The sequence below is a fragment of the Prenolepis imparis genome, unplaced genomic scaffold (genome assembly GCF_030444845.1).
Source record: "Prenolepis imparis isolate NDT839.2.m4 unplaced genomic scaffold, iyPreImpa1.0 SCAF_13, whole genome shotgun sequence".
Classification (NCBI taxonomy): domain Eukaryota; kingdom Metazoa; phylum Arthropoda; class Insecta; order Hymenoptera; family Formicidae; genus Prenolepis; species Prenolepis imparis.
In genome coordinates this window covers 10,977,285-10,999,713 of record NW_028141171.1, presented here as the reverse complement: position 1 = coordinate 10,999,713, position 22,429 = coordinate 10,977,285, and the positions used below count along the sequence as shown (strand labels likewise).

Genomic DNA, 22,429 nt, shown 5'->3' with positions numbered 1-22,429 from the left:
TTCGTTAAGATACTTGGTACCAAGGACAGTAGCATAGCAGTATCTATGATAATCTGCAATGATTATCGGCAATATCAGATAGAATTTCATCCACGACGACGATAGCTCGAGTTTCATTCCGTTGGCTTTCGAATGTCTACCTCTGCGATGCCCCCTCGAAATGCAACGGGTTTCATGATGGGTTCACTCCTCTCAAGGTCGCCCACGTGCGACGATAGAAGGAGAGGCAGTGGGACTGCACGCCAGTATATGAGAAGAGGAAAAGAAATGAAGAAAAAATGCATTTATTGATATCGCGATACTATTAGTGCTCTGAGATCATGTCATCATCTGTATAAAGACATCCAACTAAGAATCGAGCAATATTTTAAACAACATTAACATATACCTACATATTTATATATAATTAATGCTAATTTATTAAATATTATAATTATAAATCTAGATTACATTTTAAATTAATTTTAAATAAGTCTGTGTATAAATCAAGAATTATATTCAAAAAATGTAATAATTCTAAGCATAAGCATACAGTCAAGTCTATATATAGATTTTTAGCAGAAAAGATAGACATATTTTATATTCAAAATAAAATTTTGATTTGCGACGGAAAGACTTCTCAGTATTTGGAGAGAGAGGAAATGATATATACAGGATGTCTCAGATACAGAACAGATAAACGATGGCGAAGGTGAATCGATGAAGAGCGCGAAAGCGAGAGAAGGCAATGGAAAAGAGGAACCCAACTGCATTGAGAGGGCGGGAACGCATTCTACTCTCCAAGTATAAAGTTAAGTGGCAAAGGATTTATGCCGGCATTAAAGTCCAACTGTTCGGGACAATCTGCATAACTTAAGCGAGGCTGCCGAGGCGCGCGTTCGGTGGCTCGGCATCTCTGTTTCTTTCTCTCTAACTTTCCTCTGTTCAGGCCCCTCTTCCACCTCGGCCTTTCTCGCGTCACCATATTGTTCCCCATTGACAGATACGATTCAATGGAACGGCACGCAGGACCGAGGTGGCCGCGAGTTTGACGTACAAGCGCCAACCTCGCGCTACCACTTCTCGAGGCGCAGAAAAAGAAGGTGAATTTCCTTTCGGTCGGCAGCTAGTCAACGAAGATGACGCGACAAAAGACGAGTGGTGATCGAGTAAATTCAACCGCATCTTCGAATAAACGAAGGCTGCGATGCGACTGTGGTTTCGATGATGCCTCGAATAGGTCGTCTTCTTCTTTTCTTATAGATCCGTTTCTTCCTATCGGATGAAATTTCCAATAGCGAGCAGGTGGCGAGTTACGTACGTTCTAGCAATCGTTGGAAGACGACGCGATATAATAAGAGATTTTTTTTGGGGGGCGGGGGGGACCTTTTATTGCACTCGCGTTTTTGTTTCCATCTTTGCTTTCTCTACTGCTGCTGCGTTGCTATTTCTTATTCTTCTGTTTCTTTCGAGAACGACTTTCCGACACGAAGGTCGTAGACACGTACTGGCGCTCGTAATGGCATAATGCGAGATTACTATCTAATTTGTATCGCCGTAAAAACTCTTCAGCCTCGGTGTAAACGAGATTGCCACATCACGTTAATATACAGGCGACGCCGCGTCAAACGAATTTTATTTAACGTTACACTTCTTCGTAAGGTCGTATCTTGCAGCCACGATAGTGACGGAATATCGTAGAGATGTCATTTTATCTGATAGAGATGATAAACTTTTCATTTATGATCCTCCCTAGATATACGCTTTCGATATTCTGTGTCGACGAATATCTCTTCGAACATACCACGGTTACGTGGCTAATGTATTTTGCTGCATTCAAAGCAAATTTGATAGAAAAGAAATATGAATCATCACGGTCGTAACGCGAGACGTGACGGGATAATGAGCCTGCTCTAACATCTTCTAGAGAAACATTCCTCGCCGCATCTTTACGCTAATCGCAACCTGCCGTTCTCACGTAATGATTTATGCTTATGAATTGCTAATTGATAGCGCAGCTCAGCACGAAACGATTCAACAGAAATAGTCCAGGTTCTTGTTATATACCAGAGCTCGCGTCCTTTCACGATAGCGATATCGATTACGCTTAATCCGGGCGGATCAGGTTTTTAATGTGGCTTGCTCGTCCTACGATAAACGCTTGTAATTATTCGGGTAGGAAGGATGTAATTATCATCCAAACTGGGAGGCGCGGCTCATCGATGTTGGATGGACCCTGCCTCTGCTCTCATAAGGCCTTTGTGTACGCGGTCATATGTACATTTGTGGGAGGATTTAATCGACAGCGTCGATCGGGTCGATTCCGAAAGTGGCATTGACATAAGAAATCGAGAAACAAACAATGCTGGACCACCGACGAGCATCTTCTCCATACAAGGAACATAATGTCGCCGGACGCTGCCGTGTTTATAGATTCAATTCGTGAAATGCGAGGAGCATCCGAGATAATTACCTCGATATAGATAATGAAGACACTTCAAATGCTCTAATAAAGTTATGCATAACATTTGTTTGCTATAATAATTTTTCGAGAAGTTTCAATACTTGTCTTCTTTAATTTTTAATTCAAAATTCTTCTTTGATGCTTGAAAGAATATTTAAATATCGGAGAATTTACTTCTGCTCTCAAAATTGTTCAAACAGTTGCACACTCCACAGTTTCTGCTTCCGGTTCATGAAGTCTAGGAATAACAGAGGGTTAAAGCTGTAACAGAGTCATGTCGCGTATTCGCATTCGTAGACGGTGGGATCGCTCCGGAAACCGATTTACACGACTTTAACGATCTCTCGTGAAATTTACGAGCGGTCGCAGCCGCGTACTCCAGCTAGCCCTCATGCTAGCCCCTTCGAATACATCGCCGGTACAGAATAATTCTTTTACTGCCGCAGGTGTTGCTTTGCCCGACGTATATCACCCGGCTGGATCGTAGAATCAAAAGTCCGGTCTCTGATGATATACCTCTTCCTAACTATGTATTCGCGTATACCATTTATTCTTTTAGCAAGCCGAAGAATTTCTTTCGAATTGTTCAGAAAATTATCTATCTAGTATATATTTTTATCTTTATTACCTTGTAATAATTTTTTTATACTTTTACAGCCTCAAGAATATTTTTTTAAGATTCGTCATATTAGTTTATTTTTAATTTTGGAGCATAATAGAAGCAAGTAGATCTTGGAAGAGCGAGTGGCATCGTTCAGAAAGATGGTTGTTCGATTGCGATTATACATATTACTTAGATTATACGGTGACTTGTAGGAAGGCATAAGTTCACATTTAAGGACAAATTGCATCCAGATGCGGTGCACCAAAGGTGCGATGAATTACGTTTCGTATATCGCAACGTAAGAGCGAGATACACGTCGCATCGCGTACTTTGTGCTCGCAAATTAGTGCTCCCGCGTTACGGTTTTCAATTTCTTCGTGCGGACGAGATGATATTGTATAATTTACTCACACGGCGGCTGTGGCGATCCGATCGTGCTTCGCGAATGAGAAGCTCATCCGTTTCTTCGGGCGGATTCGTTCGACCGCTTCTTCTTAGCACGGCCAAGATAAAATGATTCGATAGTACGGATTCAATGCATTTTAAGCACGACCCCCTTGAAGTGTCTTTAACTTCGCGGAAGAGCACGCCCTGATCCGTGGGCTACCTACACGAGGCTCCGCGTCGTTTATGTATCGCGCACGATCGTTTCTCAGTGACAAAGTGCCTTCGCGATGAGGACAAAAGAACAAAATCAATGGCACTTTTATGCATAAGGAATGCAATTCGTCAGTAGCAACCGCGTGCATCGCAATATAAAGCGATAAAGCCGTCGCGCTTCATTGTGTGCTCGAAATTCAGCTTTCTTCATCTTCGAGCCGAGCACTTTTTTATCAATTTCGGGCGTTATTCAATCTCAGAATAGGTCCTTGCAATTATTCAATTGTCGCAGCAATAATATATCTTTCATTTACAGATAGTGACAGATGAAATAGATGCGTTTATTTTTTTTTTACTCAATATTATTATATGTATATTAACGCATAAATATATATTTATTATAAAATATATAAATAAATTGTTAATCTTGCATCTGTTTAATTTCAGGTACAGCCATGGGAACTGTACTAACGACTATCACGGCGAACGACGTTGACAGTTCGCCGGTGTTGACGTATAGATTCGGCAACTTGACGAATCCGGGACCCTTCAGCATCGACCGATACGGCGGCAAGGTCGTTCTACGGAAGCGTCTGGACGCCGAGACGCGTTCCGAGTACAGTCTTCAGGTGATCGCCAGCGATGGAATTCACGAGGCGACGACCGACCTCACCGTTCGTGTGACCGATCTCAACGACAATGCACCGCGATTCGAACAGGCTGTCTACGTGGCTGTTCTCTCAGGTACATATCAAAGGGCACGATTCTGGCCTTGCTGAGATGAATGAGTAGCAGGCGAACTCGCGATCGGGAACTTTTGACAATGATCGGACGCGATCGTCCTCGCTTAGCGTCCGCTTCAGCGAACAGGTGATAATCCTTTGATTTATCGAGGAACGATCGTTCTCGAGATGATGGCGAGATCGGTTTGAAGCGTAGGATGGAATCGTGGGACGAGCGTTATGAAACGGTGAGATCCTTCGCGAGTTTCGCGGTTTTGTTGCTGAAGCGTTGCGAATCTCTCCTGCGGTTTACCGCGAATACCGCGCGTTATTAAAGCATATTAAAGTCTGTGCGTTAATGGGTCCGTTTATGCAAATTACATTTTGAAAATGTTGGCCTACTTAATGAATACTCATAGACTGCAGACTTAGACTGCAAGTAATCCATTCATTTGTTGTATTATTTTATATAGTTTACGCGTGCAAAGTTGGCATCTACATGACGAAATTATGGTTTTATCGTTGGTCCACATTTAGTATCGTTATGCTATACCGTAAGATTATTATTGATTGCGAGTCTGTCACCCGCTAGACGATGCTTCGGTGTTAGCATCCCATCGAAAAAATCGAATATAGTATAAGAGCATAAAGAAATGGAGAAAGAAAGGTGAAGGGAAGATACAGGCGGGCTCCTCGGAGCGAAATAAACGCGCGTTTAAAAACTGGTTTTTAGTAGACACGCGTTGTGTCCTGTTGTCCGTGTTCCAAACTCGAATTGACACCGCGCCGAGATAAAGCGCGCGAGAATGAGCAACGCGCGGGTGAGAGGTGAGAGGAGAAAAGAGAGAGGCCGAAAAAAGAGAAGACGGGTACAAGGAAGAACGATGAAAAGCTAGCCTGCTCGAACGTGGGAGAGAAAAAGATATAGTGTATTGAGGGAGAAAGGAGAAGGAAGAAGAGAAAAGGAGAGAGCTAAAGACGGGGAAGGAGAATGCGAGATCAGGGCAGGACAGGGCGGAGAGCGGGAAGAGAAAGAATGGTATGGATGAATGGGGTAGAAGGACTGAGGAGGATCGCGAACTCTTCGCACATAAATAAACGCGAGGACACTGATTGCGAAGCAGCCGAAAAACCGCCTTCGTCGGCTGAGATCGCTGACTTCGCGAAAGAGAATTCTCTTCGAAACTTATTAGAAATACGTAGATCTGCGTTTAATGTTGTATTTGGTTGAGGGATAGGGTAACAGAGGGAAAAATAGATTGGCAGGTGGTGGATGTGAAAAGGATTCAGCGAAGAGGCTCCCACGACGAGGTTGTGAATTTGCATCCTTCTGTTCTTTCCTTTTCGCGAACATCCTGTACTTCGTCTCGCATGTTCGCGAAAAGCTGTGTAACGTTTCTCATCGAGGACAGGTAGACGGGTTGATAGGTTGCAGATACGATCGAGCAAAGAAGTTTCGGCGAAAGTTAATGAACCATTTGGGCGATTAATGGGATTCATCGGGATCATTATAAATGTTCATTGTGTAAAAGCAATCAAGATAGATCGAAAACATTTTTTGTTGCTCTCATCGTATTTCCCTAAAATCGTGCGAATTTTAATTAGATACTCAAGAGTTATTATAGATACATTGAAATGTTTTTGTTGCAAAGAAATCATTAATGAAGGAATGAGATTAGAAGATATGTATATAAAATAACTATTGTATTATACTTTCGTTCGATCTGGTGTCAAAAAACTTATTCTTCATCGTCCGAAAAAGGCATAATGTCGGTAGTTGAGGATCCACAATAAGAAGATGCGGAAAGTATTTGAGCTCGTGATCTTTCTCTTGCGTCCCTGTCAAGTGGTTCTCCATACAATATATGACTCGATAATCGATCCTACGAGAGTGCTTCTTGAGTCTTTGTCGTTCACAAATAAATGCTCTCTCTTAGTTTCACAGAGTTAAATATTTCAGTTTCAGAGTTAAATATTTTCCTTTTATTTATGGAAATTGCTATAATCGTCAAATGTATATGAGATTACATTAACATAACACATTGTATAATATAATACCTATAACCAATTTTTTTATTTCAGAAGGGCGAGGCAATCTGCAGGAAATTTTGACGGTAAATGCCACGGATGACGATCTTTCGGAAGAGAACAGCCGAGTACGATACTATCTGTTGCGATCTGTGAAGGGATTTTCGGTACATCCCATGACCGGTGTTCTGACTGTTAATCGCACAGCGATACCCAGACCAATACCGAAAGAAATGGACTTGGCGATTGTCGCGGAGGATTATGGCAAGCCTCCGGCATCGTCGATATGCTCGGTTATTGTACGACTTAGCAATCTAAAGAACGCCCTTCCAGGACGGGAGTACAAGATCACAGTGAAAGAAAGTTCATCGAAAGGCACGACGTTGATGAGGCTCTCCGATGTAGATTTGTTGGATGGCGCAATCGTTGCGGGCGACGATAGCGGAACATTCGAGATATCTAGAGGCAGACTGATCTTGTCCAGGACACTTGATCGCGAGACCAAGGATAGGTAAATACCTGGGCTTGGATAAAAATTAGATTCAATATGTCAAAATTTTGAATTTAATGTTGCTTCTTGATATTCTCTCTGTTTTACTTTATAAATTATCTACAAGTTCTAAAGTCATAATTTTAATTTTGCAGATACGTGTTGCGATTGAGCAGCAAAAGCGAAAACACGACAGACTCGCTGATAGGAGACGAGCCAGTAACAGTAACAATCATCGTGGAGGATGTCAACGATAATTACCCGTACTTCTTGAAAGAGCTCTATCAAGTATCGATTAAGGAAGATGCTCCACGTGGAACTACCATTGCCGTTTTACGTGCCAAGGACGATGACTTGATTGACACCCCGGCGGCTACGTTGATGTACGACATTACTTCAGGAAATGACGGCGGTCTCTTTCGGGTCGAGAGAATGACCGGTTCCGTCTTGGTGAACGCCACGCTCGATTGCGACCTCGAGGCCGAAGTCTACAACCTCGTGGTGATGGCTTGCGACAGCGATCCGGTATCACCTTTCTGCGCACTCGCCATACTTCGTGTTCACCTGGAAGACGTGAACGACAACTCGCCAAAATTCCCCGTTTCCGAGTATCTCGAGTTTGTCGGCGAGAACGAGCCGATCAGCACGACCGTGTTCTCAGCGCGTGCCTCGGATTTAGATCGTGGCATTTTTGGATCATTGAATTACTCGATCGTTTCCGCCGCTGCGAGCGGATTCTCCGACATCGACGACAGTTGGAAGCTATTCACGGTTGACGAGAAGTCGGGCATTGTCACCACCCGCGCCGTGTTTGATTACGAGCAACGGAATCGATACGCTTTCACGTTACGTGCCACAGACATGGGCGGCCGTTCCGCGGCTGTGCGCGTTAGGGTAGAAATCGACTCGAGAGACGAATTCTTTCCGCAATTCACTGAAAGAATGTATAGATTTGGAATAAGAAGCGGCGTTCCGATATTGCCTGGTACTGTAATCGGTCACGTGACAGCAACTGATCGTGATAAGGGACCCGACGGCCGGGTCGTGTACCAGCTAACATCTCAGCATCCATATTTCAAATTAAATCGCACCACCGGCGCATTGATCGTGAAGCAAAAGTTGGTGCATGATATCGGCGTGGAAGAATCATCGAGATTGGTAGTCAGCGCGAGTTCCGGTAGACAAGGCTCCTTGTCTAACATGACGGTAGTGGAAATTATTATGATGGACGACAACGAACCAAACGGAATTAGAGGAGCTATCACTTTAGCGACACCGGATGTCGGCTCGAATATGGCTGTGGCCACTCCCGGTGGCTTGGCCGATTGGGTTCTAGGTCTATTAATTGCTCTTCTTCTCCTCATTCTCGCTTTTGGCGCAATTTTTCTCTATCTTCACATTCGTAATCGCCGTCACAAAAAGCCCGGCACGAAACCGGGTCTAAATGGCGAAAGCAACGCAACCGCATCAAACAGCTACGTGGACCCGAGCGCATTTGACACGATCCCGATTAGAAGTGTGACCGGAGTCGGTGCGAACGGAAACAGTGGTTCCGGAAGCGCCGGAGGAGCAGGTGGCGCATCCTGTCAATTTGCTCCTCCGAAATATGACGAAATACCACCATACGGGACATCCGGTCAATCCGGGCAACAACAGGCTACCTCCGAGCTTTCCGGAAGCGATCAATCGGGTTCCTCTGGCAGGGGTTCTGCCGAGGATGACGGAGATGACGAGGAGATTAGAATGATCAACGAGGGACAGCAAACTGGCGATTCCGCGAGCGACCTTTCGGTTCACAATACTCAGGAATACTTAGCTAGATTGGGCATCGTGGATCCGCCAGCTAGTACGCCTAGGAGGCCCCCCGAAGCTCTTCCCCTGGACAGTCTGCATCTATTTGAAGACGAGGCGAGCACTGAGGCGGATATAGCGACATTGATTTACGGCAAGATCGGAGAACCTGGACGACCCACTTCGGGTCTGGAAGTACCGGGTGGGCCGTCGATGAATGGCTCTCTGAGCTCCATCGTGCACAGCGAGGAGGAACTCACCGGTTCGTACAATTGGGATTACCTACTGGATTGGGGACCGCAATATCAACCATTAGCTCACGTGTTTAGCGAAATCGCCAGGTTGAAGGACGACGCCGCCAGCGTTCAGAGTGGGAACTCTGGCAGCAGCGGTAAAACCAAGTCTGTACATAAAGCACCGCCACCGCCGTTGCTTACGTCTGTCGCTCCGAGGTCATTGGCGGCGCCGGCGTTAGCGAGAGGGATCCTGCCGAGGTCACCAATCAGCCACGATGCTTCTACTTTTCCCTCCGCCGCTCTAAGTCCAAGTTTCTCACCCTCATTATCACCTCTGGCTACGAGAAGCCCCAGTATCAGCCCTCTCGTGCCACCCACCACCCAGAGATCCAGTCAAAGTGCCAACCGAGGAATTCCCGTTACCGATGCCGAACTAAGGATCTGAGGATACTTCGTACAAGTTAGTAGTGTTAATCCAGTGATGACTCGCCGAGTAAATAATATCGGTAAAACAATGCGGTGCCTCGTGTAAAGCAGTGCGAATGATATTCCTGTTAATATACATACGTTGTTTAAATGCGATTGAATATATGAATGTTGCTTTTTTAGACTGTGTGAATGACGTAACTCATGGATATGGTATTAACGAGTGATTTTAATTTAGGAATTTTAATTTGATCGGCCATCAAAGAAGAATTTAGCGACTGAATTGTTTCTCTCGTCACACGCAAACGTTGTCTTCCCGCGATAAATTATTCCATCTTCTTCTGTAGCGATAAATTATTATTTGCAATTAATTAACAAAGTGTTGAGATTTACAGATAATTTCAATTTTATCATAAAAGATAATAAGAATAACAGATATATCACTCATAGAAAGTGAAACAGTAAGCGGAAAAGCGGCGATTGCGCCTCGACGATTCCGTATTTATTGTACAATACGGATGCATCCCTTATTCGGATCACAATCGATAGCTAGCTGAAAGAAAATACTTGTTTCTGAACGGAATGTATGTAAATACTCGCCGACTGCGACGGCATTTAGTCATTAAGTAGCATTGTAAATAATAATTCGCGAATAATGTTGTCATAATCAAAAAAATAGACTGTCCTTATGTAAACGGGAAACTGTAAATGATCGCGCCATGTTCGTCGAGTTGCGTGAATGTGTACAGTAAATAATCTACTTTTATAATATTGAATTGATACGCGAACATGGCGATTTCGAGTCGAAAAAAAACGCGCTACTACGAGTGAACTGATCACACCGGATTTCGTGGTAACGCATCTCTAAAGCCGCCTATATAACTTCGTTGATTAATTGTTACTTCATTCCTGTCTTCCGAGCGCAATTTCGATGTAACGGGAGATGAAAGTTCAGCCAGGTGCATATACATATGCACTGATTATATATAAATATATGTCATTTTTGTATAAATTGCTCTGTGTACAAAGACTCTCCCGAGCCGAGGGCCTTAACGCGATGTGGGCCTTAAATAAATGAATTTTTTAGGAGATATTTTTTTTCTTTCGTCTATCCCACTTCTCACCTCATATAAGTAATTAATTTGAATATTACTAATTCATTTAAATATTAATAATTTAAATACTAATACTAATTTTTAAACTTTTGTTTATAAAATACATGATCTAATTAGAGAGTTTTTAGGAAGCAATGGGGATTTGATTTAAAGAAAAAGACAAAATGTTTCCACATATAAATCTGCTTCTTGTTATACAACACGTTGAGCCTTATAAGTATACACGTATTCTTCAGATTATTTTGATAAGTTAATTCCATGTTCTCTTTGCTCGTTTTATTCTCATAGCTACTACATTACACTGTCTCACTTTATCGATGCTTGAATATAAAACGTGCCGAGTAACAGGAACACCCGATTATATCATTTGAAGGAATGGTAAGGTATTCTAAATCGAGAATTATAACTTCATAATGAACAAAACTCTTAATCTCATATTATAAATTAAATTAAAGGAGAAAAGAGAACTTATATATATATATATATATATATATATATATATTAATTATAAAATTTCTGATTAACTTCTATTCTGACACATGATTAATTTCCATATATGTATGATAAAATATAAATGACATTCATGCGCCTGTGATTTATTTTGGTTGAGTTTATATTTGGTGGAATGCTTACTTTTTTTGAGTAATATTTAAACTCTAAAATAAAATTTAATTAAATTTACAATTGGTAACTTTTGTTTTTAGTTTGAGTCACATCTGTGACAACAAATAATTTGTCTTTATAAAGATGCATGAAATAATATTTATTCACCTCGGAGAAATCAATGGTGAAAATCTGAATAATGTATTGCAATTTATATGGATGGATAAACATTTAAAATTACTAAAAACGCTAATGCTGTGTACTTGAATAATTTGTACATTTAAACAGTCTCTACGATGAAACACGTATCGACCTATCTACCTAGTGCCTAGAATCAGCGAAACCATATAGGAATCGTTTACCCGATTATGTTAAGTCTAGTAAAACGGTTATTATATTGTGTATCCAGTCTTGTTGCCGCTCGACAAGGAGCTGCGCTATTTAATTTTCCATTTTTTTCGTTATTAGAGATTATAGAAGAATTAGTATATGGTCTTCCACATAGGATCGAAAAAAAAACCCCAAATTTGTTTATTCTAAGCTATTGAGTGGGACAACATTATACTGGAAGGTAGATTATTCTATGCAAGGAGCACTATAGTCGAAATAGAGTGCGATGAGACAGAATCTTGGAGATTCATAATTATGATTAATAAAAATGTAAGTCATCGAAAGTTTTTCCAACATTGCTCCCATATTATTACACTGCGTGTCTGATTTTATATAGAACAGAATGCATATACATTTACGTGTTTCAATAAACGTCTGTCTCAAGCACTCTTTCGTAAAGACACTCGTCTTTCAAAAGTAGAACACCTAAAGTGGTTCTATGCACCAGTTTTTTTTTTGTCAATTAATGGTCCGATAGTTAATTCGATATGACTTCTAAAATCTATTTAAAGTCCTATGCCTGGTTATAAGTCTTCTTTTATCGTATCTTCTGCGTAGGGTCTATATTGATTTCCGCTAAACATGCATTATTGTTATGTAATCGTTAATTAATTTCCTTCTCTTAATTTGGATTGTAATCAGTGACGTAATTAATACGCGATATGAAGCGAGTGGACTTCACAGAGTCTGCAGTCTCTAAGCCGTACATTTTATAATTATATATAAGATAACCAAATGTATTTGTTGTGTATCTTCTAAATATGTTAGATACACGTAGCTATCTAACAGTTATCACATGAAGCTCCTTTTTCAACCACCGTAAAAAATTCCTTTATCTCCGATGGAGAAAGTTGTATTTTTCGCGTCACTGAAGACAGTCGTGCTCGATCCTCGTATTCTGGGCTAGGACATTCTAAAGACATCGAAAAAGCGTCAGGGTTTGGCGATCTAACACTACACATGACCATGGCACGAGGGTACATAAAAAAAAAAAAAAAAAAAAAAAAAACAAGAAACTTTTTTTTACTTTCATCGCGCCTATTTCTAATTGGCGCATCGAAATAAGGCACCACATTCGACGCTGTTTATGCGATCGATCGTAGAAACCGGTCACCGATCTCTACGAAGATGCAATCAAATCGGTGATCTTCGTGATTCGCTGTAGTTGTGTCTTTATCCACGATCATCAACTATTGTTTATTCGGCTGTGAGCCGGTCAGTTCGATTAAAAATCTTTTTTTAATTCAGTTTCATTTCTCAGGATGATGTGGGCTTGGACGATTTATATCCCGACTCTTTACTTGTACAACGTCGAGCGTAGTTAGTATCGTCGTAGTATCGATTAACGAAACGCGCTTTCTCCTCGAGGCTTTGGAAGTCTCTCGACCGAAGTTTCAAAGTACAATATATATTAATTCTTATTGCTCTGTGCCTGCGTCACACGTAATACATTCTCCATTATTATTAACTTTGAATCTTGCAATACGGCGACCGGATTTCCCATGAGAGTTCTTGCAGTTTGTCACTGTGGAGAACTCCTTGCGGAAAATCTTTACAAACTTTGAAAATTATTAAAACGAGGAGAAGCAGAGGAACTAAACACGCCTTTGGCGCAATGTACATATGTTTTTGATCCTCGTTGAATAGGCTTGTTTAAACAGATGAAGTCGATTTGCTTTTGTTAACAAGATTCCGCGATGTAAATTATTCTGCGGTTAACGACTAGTCAAACGGTCTCTTCTGTTATACTTCTCGACATGTGCAAAATTCCAAGACTGAAAAGAAAAAAACGTTTGAAGGACATGTTTGCAATTTATCCGAAGACTTGATAGAAAAGAATCGTGTATAAAAGCTATTTTCTTAAAATTATTTCGACAAAAATCTTAATTCCGTCAAGTCTTCATTTTGCTTACTTCTGATCTACAAAGAAGTCAATGATTCGCAAAAGCGATGTTACTAATGACTCAATGTGATCTACTAATGATCATACAAAGTGATAGCCTAGCCCTACCAACAAGCGTGTTTACTTGGCGATCCCCGCAATTCGTGCGTCATCTTGCATCTCGACGACGACGGTATCAGGATCAGGTACCCTGTTGGCGGAAAGACATCCATTGGCGATAGTGGTTGGCAGAACAGTCTCCGACTGAAATTAAATTAATATCGTTATTAATATAACATGCCTTTTTTTAGAAAGGGATATGTGTATAATTAATTGCAAAGTAATTAATTTATGTATTTTACTTGATAGGCTGCTGCGTCCAATGCCATTAGTTCCTTTTTCGACAGCTGCTCGACCACTGCAGCGGCGTAACAGTCTCCTAACATATTGTTGGTGGTCCTTATCCGATCTCTAGTTGATATAGAATAATATTTTATTATTAATATTTTTTTATTGATATACTGATTGTCTTGTGAATTGCTGTAAATGTATATTAATACTTACACGAACCAGTCGATCGCGAATAAAAGAGAAACGTCATTAACAGGAGCGTCAATGGCGCTTAAAACAACCAATAGCAAAACAAGCGCAGCACTTGGTACCGAGGCCGACGAGACAGAAGCGGCGGTGGACGTCAGACTTTGCAAAACAAAATAATGAAATGAAGGATGAATATAATTTTTCGTGGCATAAAAATTTCTGTGCGCAAAAAAGTTTGTTAAAAAAAAAAGACTTACATAACTGTGATAATCTCCCCGAAACCCAGAAATATACCATTCATCTGGGCGATGAATATGCTGGCCACAGCGACGAAAAGCGCGGTACCGTCCATGTTAATATTGCAACCGATTGGCAAGACGAATCTGGTGACTCTAGGGTCGACTCTGAGCTTCTCGGTCATCAGACGAAAAGTCACAGGAAGTGCAGCAGCCCTGTACAAAGCTGCGTTAGCAAAGATCGGGTAAGGCACGCTTCCGATAGTATAAAGATACACTCCATGTCGCCTGTTGCCGCAGTCGATGGTCATTCTGGCGTAAACTTACGAGATAGCGGCATAATTTATTGATAATTTCTTAGATGTATTTGATCAAGGGTTGAATTGAACAAAACGGAATAGAAAGGGGCAGAGAAACGGTATATGAATATAGAATATTTGGAATTAATATCGATGCATATTAATTACGGAAAATATCTGCAAATAGTAGACAGAGTGCCAGAGCAACAGCCAGAATGACCGTGAGAGAACAACCTGAAAAATTAATCGAGATTAGCTTAGATCACAATCCGCAGGATCACATCCGCCAGAGACCGCGTTGCTTGTTGAATTCTGTAACAGACAATCGTATATACCTTCATGTTGCGGCCATCAATTACTTACCAAGCGCTACCCTCGATCTCTCAAAGTCAACCACCTGCAAAAGGCCGCGTGCAGTGCGTGTTCTAATACATCATCATGATATTCATACAGTCTCTGTTCAGATACACTGAGAACAGAGTTTCTCAGTCAGTCACAGTGTACGCACAGTTGTACGCTCTTTTCTGGAAACAGTTAATCCACAGAGAAAACAGATTGAGTTAGATACAACTGTAATAAGACCTAGCTGGATCAAAAACAATATAGGCACTGTTAAAACAATAATAGAGGATAATCAATAATCAGGAATAGGAAAATAGCGGATTGTGGATTGTGCGGGATGAGTCTTTCGAATACATTTTAAACGTACGTGTTGGATTTGCGAATGAAAGAAGGGTAGGATTTTAGAGGATGACTCGTAGTGCGAACTGAAAAAATGATCGTTGCTTTGTGTGACTCTTAAAAATGAATTATCAAGAGGCAAATAATCGCAAATAATCGTTGTTCAGCAGTACAGCCGGTCATCGACGTCCTCGTCGTACCTGCAAGAACGAGTTCGACACACAAGCAACCAATATTTTTTCAGTTCCGCCAATCTGTTTTTTTTTTTAAACAGTGTACTTTACGTACTTAAGTTAAATCATGTACTTTGGCGTGGAGGCCTCCTTTGGCAGTTCTTTTTCTTCTTTCTCGCCATCGCGAGGAAAGAGTCTAAAGATACCGATCACGAGTCCCTAGCAGACTTCCACGCCGCGAATCAGTCCAGGTAACACGGAGTCAGCAGATTTCCGGTTTAGGCAACATCATTGCCGAATAGTTTTACTTTCGCGATGACAACGCGGACAATGCTTTCAAAGTCTTCTACAACTTCTTATTCGCGACGATAATGCATTATTTGCGCGATGACGAAATTCCGTTTACGTTGCCAGAAAAGATTTGGCAACGAGTTTCCGGAAGTTCGTACGGATTAATGATCGGAAACCGGAAGTATCAGCATTCAAAGTGCTACCCGGAACTGCATACCTCTTTCCTTCTTTCTCTCTTTCTCATGTGGCATGGCGAGCTCTCCTCGCAAGCGAACATTAAAAGAGATTGTCATATATGAAGGAAGCCAGGAATTGTGCCAGCTTTCACAACATTTTTATAGAAAAACTAAGCAAAGAGAATATATATGAAGCCAAAAGTTACGTATTTGCCGAAAGTTATGTAAAGCTGGCTTGATTGATTTTGGAAGGGATATCGGGATCGTGGCCTCGCAAAGCCTCCACACAGCTGGCTGAAACATATTGTCTCTGTCAATCGATTCGATCGATACACATATCTTTCATCGCCACGTATCACTCATTGTCTCTATTTTATTTTGCGACGTCAATTGTTTTGGAATTAACTACTTTGCACTATTAATCGCGCGACAGACCAGCTCCATTTCGCGTAAACGTAAGAAAGGTCCACGTGGTAAAAATAAAAAAAAAAGGAAGGAGGGAAGGAAATATAAATGGAATGTATGTGGGAGACGCCCGACGAGGAAACTACGAGGTCAGAGAGTACGATCACAACGTTGACCGAGGCCCTGTGAGGCAGGCGAAATGGATTCTCTCAAGGTCGGGCTCGGATTCGAAGATCGACGACTCACGTTGATGCCATGGCGAAGGCGGTGAGAGTACCCTGGGCGAGGCCGGCGTAGAATTTAAAGGGGTTCTTTCTAACGAAGGCCATATATATCAACTGCATGATCACCAGCTGATAGAGAAAGACACCGATCGCGATCGTCACGATGAACCAGGCTAGCTGCGACATCACCAGTACCAGATCGTCCACGGCGAGTATTTTGCCTGCTATTACAGAGGTGATGCCGATCGGTGTCATCCTGAAGAACCAAGCAATGTTTTCCATCATGTCATGGCTGTCATCATTACCATCACTTTCGATTTTCAATTTTGATTTCAAAACTCACCACATAACGGTCGAGACCATTCGCATGATGACTTCAAACACAGCTTTGAAGAAATCTATGACAACCTGACCTTTTTCACCGAGTGTTCCCAGAAATGTACCAAAGACCAAGCAGAAGAAGACTATTCCTAGAGTGTTCGTTCCGCTTCTATACTGTATCACTCTTATCAATTCCTCGTCTCTTAAAACTTCTGTTGTAGGTAGCTGGTCAGTATTATTCTGAAACGGTTGCTTCTTTGGAACATACACCGTATGTGCCTGTAAAAGCATTATTATTATTGAATTACAAGTTAATTTTTCTCTTTCCGCGATATATAATATATTGCAAAAATCAGGAAATCATCATCACCTGTTGAAAAGCTGCTTGAAACAAATTGTCTGGAAACATGTTCCTGTAAAATAATTTATAAAATATTGCATATATTTTCAAATATACATATTGCATATATTCTTAATACATTGAACAAGTAGGCAATGTGTCTTCGTCTATTATGACAAAGGGCCGTATATTTTAAAAATAACACATTTCCCACGGCCTTTATTTTATTCATAGCCCTTAAACATTGATTGAGTCGCAGAGCAAACCATGTGGCGATTTTTTAGTTAAACAATCTTATCCTGTATTAGTGAAATAAAAAAAATTATTAAATAATTCCGATATCGCGCGGTAATCTCTGATTTTAATACAACATTGGAAAATTGTGTTAGGTATTGTATGAGTTTTTAAACAGAGTTTTTGTGAGTTTCGTGCGACTAAAACACGCACGATCGATGAACTTCTATTTTCGTCCTAGTGAATAGTATCTGCGATCATGATGAGTTCCGTTTAGTGGAATTTACGGCTCGTGAAATGTTATGACCTTAATCCGACTTAGGTAACTATGCTACTGTGCAACGATTCAACTTTACAGTGGCAAAGAGAAGTATATTGCCAAAAATAATATCGCGAATCGATATTATTTCAATATCGCGTTATTATCGTGCACGTTATTCAAAATTTTTGTAATAAAAAATCGCGCCGAGAATTTTTATTGAAGATTTCTATCGCAAAAATACAATTGATAAGACGACTCCAATCACGAGATACTTGAACATGTAAATTGAAAGTATAAACTGTAAAATTGATTTTTCTTGTGATTATATACTCGTTGATTGTTTTTTCTCATTGTTCCGTACACGTCGCGCTTGATTACCTTTGTTTTTAGAAAAACTTTCAAGCGAGTCAATGTACATTATTGATATTGGCAGAATCGATATCGGAGGCGATGAGATATCGCAGACATAATTTACCTTCCTAAATCGAGCAGGCTGTCTAGTATGTTAACGGCTCTCGCGTGATGCGACGGGCCAATCGATTCTCTGATGCCGGGATTACCGGGATGAATAACGAGGACTAGGACTACACCGAGAACAGCATTGAGCAAGGACGTCAGTATAAAGTATACCAGAGTACGAACAGCGATCATTCCGTTCATCCTGGCATTTAAACTCGCCGAGCCTGGAATAATACGTGGAAACGAATGGGATAATTCCTCGAGATGAATGAGCATTCGACACGCGCGCACGCAATGATGGAAACTTACCAGAAATAAGGCTGGCGATTACCAAAGGTAAGATCATCAGCTTTAGCAATCTCATGAAGAGCTCTCCGGGATAGCTGATCAGCATTACGGCATCATCCCCAAGGTCCAGACGTCGTAAACCAAATCCTGAGGAGAGACGCTGTTTTATTAATCCATACAATTCTGCGCTGCGACAATGTCGCCTTTTCATTTGCAACGTAAAGTACTTAAAAGATTCTACGGAGCGTCTGTCCTTGAACTATATTTAAACTTATTACAGTTAACTGGCTTATTATCTGATCGCGAAGAAAGGGCATGATGAAAAGGTGAAGGTTTGATCAATTCTTTTCTATTACATAAAGTCAGATTAATTCCATAATGTCTGTTCCCATTCTATTACCTAGAGTCGTTATATACATGTACATATGTAAGGTGTGCATAGATATACATACACATCTTCAAACATATTATTAATTGCGATATTATGTGGATATTAAGAGATCGATACTTTGTTAGTATTCACAAAAAAATTAATGTAGAGATTAACATATTATGACCTTGAATCTTTTATTTAAATAAGTGTTGAATGAATGAAAGCGTTGATTTAAATTCAAACTGACCTCTGTCGATATCGTATAAATTATTATTACGCCGTCAACGTTTCCATTTATAGCAATGTACCTATGGATGTTATGTGTTCGACTATCAAGTATTAAATCAAGCTGTTGGAAATGGAACTTCGCGTAAATCTAACACCCACTTATACATATATATACATATATTGATGATTCTATTAATACATTTGCCAATCGTTAAAGGACCCCGCACCGGTCATAGGGGGAAAATGTCTTTCTGCGGATTTGGCTAATTTTTGGATATGTTGTAGTTCTCGTCATTCTGAACAAATGTCTCAATGGGCAGAATGATCTAATGAGCCGTTTCCGTGCTACAAGCCCTGAAAGGTCCAGATTTAACATGTAAAAATACAAGTTTTTCGACTGGAAATAAAGAAGGATGGATTTTTCTTCTTCAATTCTTAATTGTACTGATGATAATTATTGTTAAGAGTTGTATAAAGACAACGGATGTTATAAACTATATATATAATATCAATAAATATATATTCAACTTATACATACACATTATATGTCCACTTTTATAATTGACATACATTATAAATCCACATAGATTGGACTGTACTACATACATCCGTTGTCTTTATACGACTCTAAACAATAATTGTCATCAATACAGTTAAGAATTGAAGAAAAAAAATCCATCCTTCCTTATTTCGAGTCGAAAAACTTATACTTTTGCATGTTAAATCTGGACCTTTCAGAGCTTGTAGCACGGAAACGGCTCATTAGATCATTCTGCCAATTGAGACATTTGTTCAGAATGACGAGAACTACAACATATCCAAAAATTAGCCAAATCCGCAGAAAGACATTTTCCCCCTATGACCGGTGCGGGGTCCTTTGTAATTTAATTAATTTTAAAATTATGTTTTTGTCTCGTTTACTTACGTCAAACGTATAGACTCGGCAAAATCCATCAACAAAACGATTTTCATCTTACAATTCAATTACAATAGTATTGCATCAAATCGCAATGGGGTGTATTATATCTTTCATTTCCGACATTGTACGATGCGAATTAATAAAATCAATTTTCCTTTGATTAAATACGATTCCACCATTCATTAACATTCGCAGGTAAATTGAATGATATATTCATGGAAACACGTTATAACACGTACGTATATGAGTATATGAAACATCTATTGTGTTACGAATGGGAAAATATTGAGTCTCCATTAAGAATTAGTTCTAAGAGATCAAATTAATATGACGGAGCTCTTTTAAGGAAACCCTTTTATCGATTATCAATATTTTTTAACGAGATAATATGTTTTTATGTAACTGATGTTTTTTCGAACTGGGTCGTTCGCGGTGTACGTATAAAATCGATTTATATAAAAGTTTACATCACATATTGCGCGTAAGATGTATTACGTCTCACAGATGATTTTTATGAACGTTTGACATATTACAGGTATTCATTGCAACCATGTATGTATACAGTTTTAATTATAGACTAAAATCTATACAACATATGCATGCAAAGCGATTCTTAGCGTTATACAAGATTTTTATAAACTAAAAGTGCAAAATACGAAGAAAAAAAAAAAAAAAAAAAATCAATCACTAATATAATAAATTGCTGATTGATTATCGTGCTAAATTAGATCGAAATCTAAATAATGTATACAAAGTTAGTTTACACAGAGCTGCTGAAAACATTAAATGTAGCAATTAGCATTCATCATTTATAGTAATTGATATGTAAAACGATAAAATTAAAATCATATATAAATTTTACAGCCGCACAAGACATTATATTTTCTAAAAAGATTGGTTCAAAGTTAGCCAGATTTAAACATTTTCTGGATTATAACAAAATAGTTTTCTTTAAAGAAATTCTCAAACTGAAGACTGAGTTGCGCAGTGATGAAGGTGCGGATAAACATCCCCGACACTCACCAAGAATTATGCCGAAGAGAACGCCGGAAAGGGTGACCATGAGCAGCAGGTTCTCTCGCATCCACTTTCTGGTGTCGGCGGTCACCTTACGGGGACCCTGAGAGGCCGAGACGTCCTGCCCGCCCATCTTGGCGAACAGATACTCGGAGAATCGGGCAGAGGACTTATCCTCCATCTCACTGGGCCGCCAGCAAGCGGCGTACAAGGGATCGGTGCCAGTCGCGTACGAACAGGCCGATCCTCCCGCCGATTTTCCCAAGCTCCCTTCTCGCGATCTCTCGCGGCTAACGGCGGGGCCCCGGCAGCACCACGACGACGACGGGTTGCCGTTTTGGGGGTGTTTCGGTAAATCCGTGCGGAAGGACCAATCACTCGCGCCTACCAGACGTCTTAATAGCCTGGCGGCAGCCTGCCGGATGCCTACTAACTCGATCGTGGTATCGGGATAAGATTGGACCAGCTGCCTAGCGAGGCTGAGTAACAGCTGGCTTCGATAAAGCTCGCGGAACCGTCTAATCGCCTCCCGCCGGCTTATCTGACGTATTTTACGTGCAATAATATCCTACGTCCTCGGAACGATTCAAATGTGTACCCGAGGGAAGGGGGATACGCGTTTCTCTAGTTTCTAAACGAGAAGAACGCGAACAATTTCGAATTCCGTGGTGGTGGACCTTTCAATTTCTTAAGATTCCCGTCCAAGTGGTTTCGTCGCCGAATGTTTGCGCTATTGCACAAGGTCAGTTACCCGAGAGGTCCGCAAGTATTCTCATTTCTTTTCAAGTATGACGACCACCACCACCACCTTCAATCGGCGCACTTGAATCTCGTAAAGCTGATCTTATCAGGAAGGACGAGAGGGATCAAAACTGATACCTTCGCACACGGTGACGATGACGACGGTGATAAAGACTCGAGTGCAATGGACTGTTCTGAACGAGTGTTGGCGACGTTAACTGAGCGTGCGCGTAGACTTCCGACACGTTCCTCGCAAAGGATGAGCCCCGACTGCCTGGTTACCGGCGGACATCACCGTATTGATTTGCCGGGATTTCACCATACCCCGAACGTCCCCGTTCTTTCGGCGAAAACAACGCACGCATGCGCAAATTCAGTGATTTCAGTCGGTCGCTAAAACGTAGCAAAATGTGCACTATCCCGATCATGTTACTGCGCGGTGGTGCATCGCAAAGGGAAGCGGGAAGAGGGAGAAATCAGAGATGACGGTCAAAGGGGTGGCGACGGCAGGGTGCGAGCCTCGACGCGCAAAAGGAACGACAAGAGATGCAAGGACGCGGCAAAGGACAGCGGAAATTTCTCAGAATTGCGAAATATATTATCCAAAAGGAGATCCTTGAATTTGATAGAGCCTGCTCTTATTACAATGTATTTATTATTTCGCCCTACTTACAGGTGCTAAATAAATAAATTTTTTTGCGCAAAGATATCTTGTACGTCAGCGACGACCCTGTATATTTTAAGAATAGAGTGTTCCCATTTTATTTTAAACGCTTGACGTAACAAGTCGAATAGAATGTTATTCATCAAAGAGCCGCATTGTAATACATAATATATAAAAAAGGATATTATATCCTTTACTCTTATATTTTCTCTCTCATATTAATCAATT

General features: G+C 40.8%; 2 protein-coding genes across 7 annotated transcripts in view; one reads left to right on the top strand and one right to left on the bottom strand.

Annotated features, from left to right (window-relative positions):
* Ds (dachsous cadherin-related 1) overlaps positions 1–10,444 on the top strand; it is a 270,526-nt gene extending 260,082 nt beyond the window's left edge. For 3 of the 5 annotated variants that reach the window (XM_083053567.1, XM_083053566.1, XM_083053565.1), the window contains 3 exons: positions 4,095–4,391; positions 6,452–6,908; positions 7,043–10,443. In XM_083053567.1, the coding sequence (XP_082909693.1) occupies positions 4,095–4,391; positions 6,452–6,908; positions 7,043–9,359 (3,071 nt within the window). In that variant the 3' untranslated portion in view covers positions 9,360–10,443. Of the gene's footprint in view, positions 1–4,094; positions 4,392–6,451; positions 6,909–7,042 lie in introns of all 5 variants that reach the window. The other 2 variants (XM_083053564.1, XM_083053563.1) reach the window with 1 other exon arrangement.
* Positions 10,445–10,622: 178 nt separating this feature from the next.
* Eaat2 (Excitatory amino acid transporter 2) lies at positions 10,623–21,827 on the bottom strand. Of its 2 annotated transcripts, none has more exons than XM_083052633.1 (11): positions 20,803–21,827; positions 18,281–18,406; positions 17,988–18,195; positions 17,047–17,089; positions 16,699–16,955; positions 16,378–16,611; positions 14,128–14,322; positions 13,895–14,029; positions 13,693–13,801; positions 13,476–13,594; positions 10,623–13,223 (listed from the first exon to the last, which is right to left on the bottom strand). In XM_083052633.1, the coding sequence occupies exons 1-11, from the start codon at positions 20,975–20,977 to the stop codon at positions 13,175–13,177; spliced, it is 1,650 nt and encodes a 549-aa protein (XP_082908759.1). In that variant the 5' UTR covers positions 20,978–21,827; the 3' UTR covers positions 10,623–13,174. The 2 variants fall into 2 exon arrangements, with proteins under 2 accessions (XP_082908759.1, XP_082908760.1); XM_083052634.1 differs by having other exon boundaries at positions 13,460–13,594; positions 20,803–21,826.
* Positions 21,828–22,429: the final 602 nt, after the last annotated feature.

What these genes read in the sequence shown, in the direction of transcription:
- Eaat2 (XM_083052633.1), bottom strand. Translation starts at nt 20,977, where the DNA reads ATGGAGGATAAGTCCTCTGCCCGATTCTCCGAGTATCTGTTCGCCAAG. An exon ending in TCTCTTCGGCATAATTCTTG is followed by an intron (nt 18,407 to 20,802) that starts GTGAGTGTCGGG and finishes GTCTCTCCTCAG; the next exon opens with GATTTGGTTTACGACGTCTG. An exon ending in TTCGCGATCGACTGGTTCGT is followed by an intron (nt 13,802 to 13,894) that starts GTAAGTATTAAT and finishes TATATCAACTAG; the next exon opens with AGATCGGATAAGGACCACCA.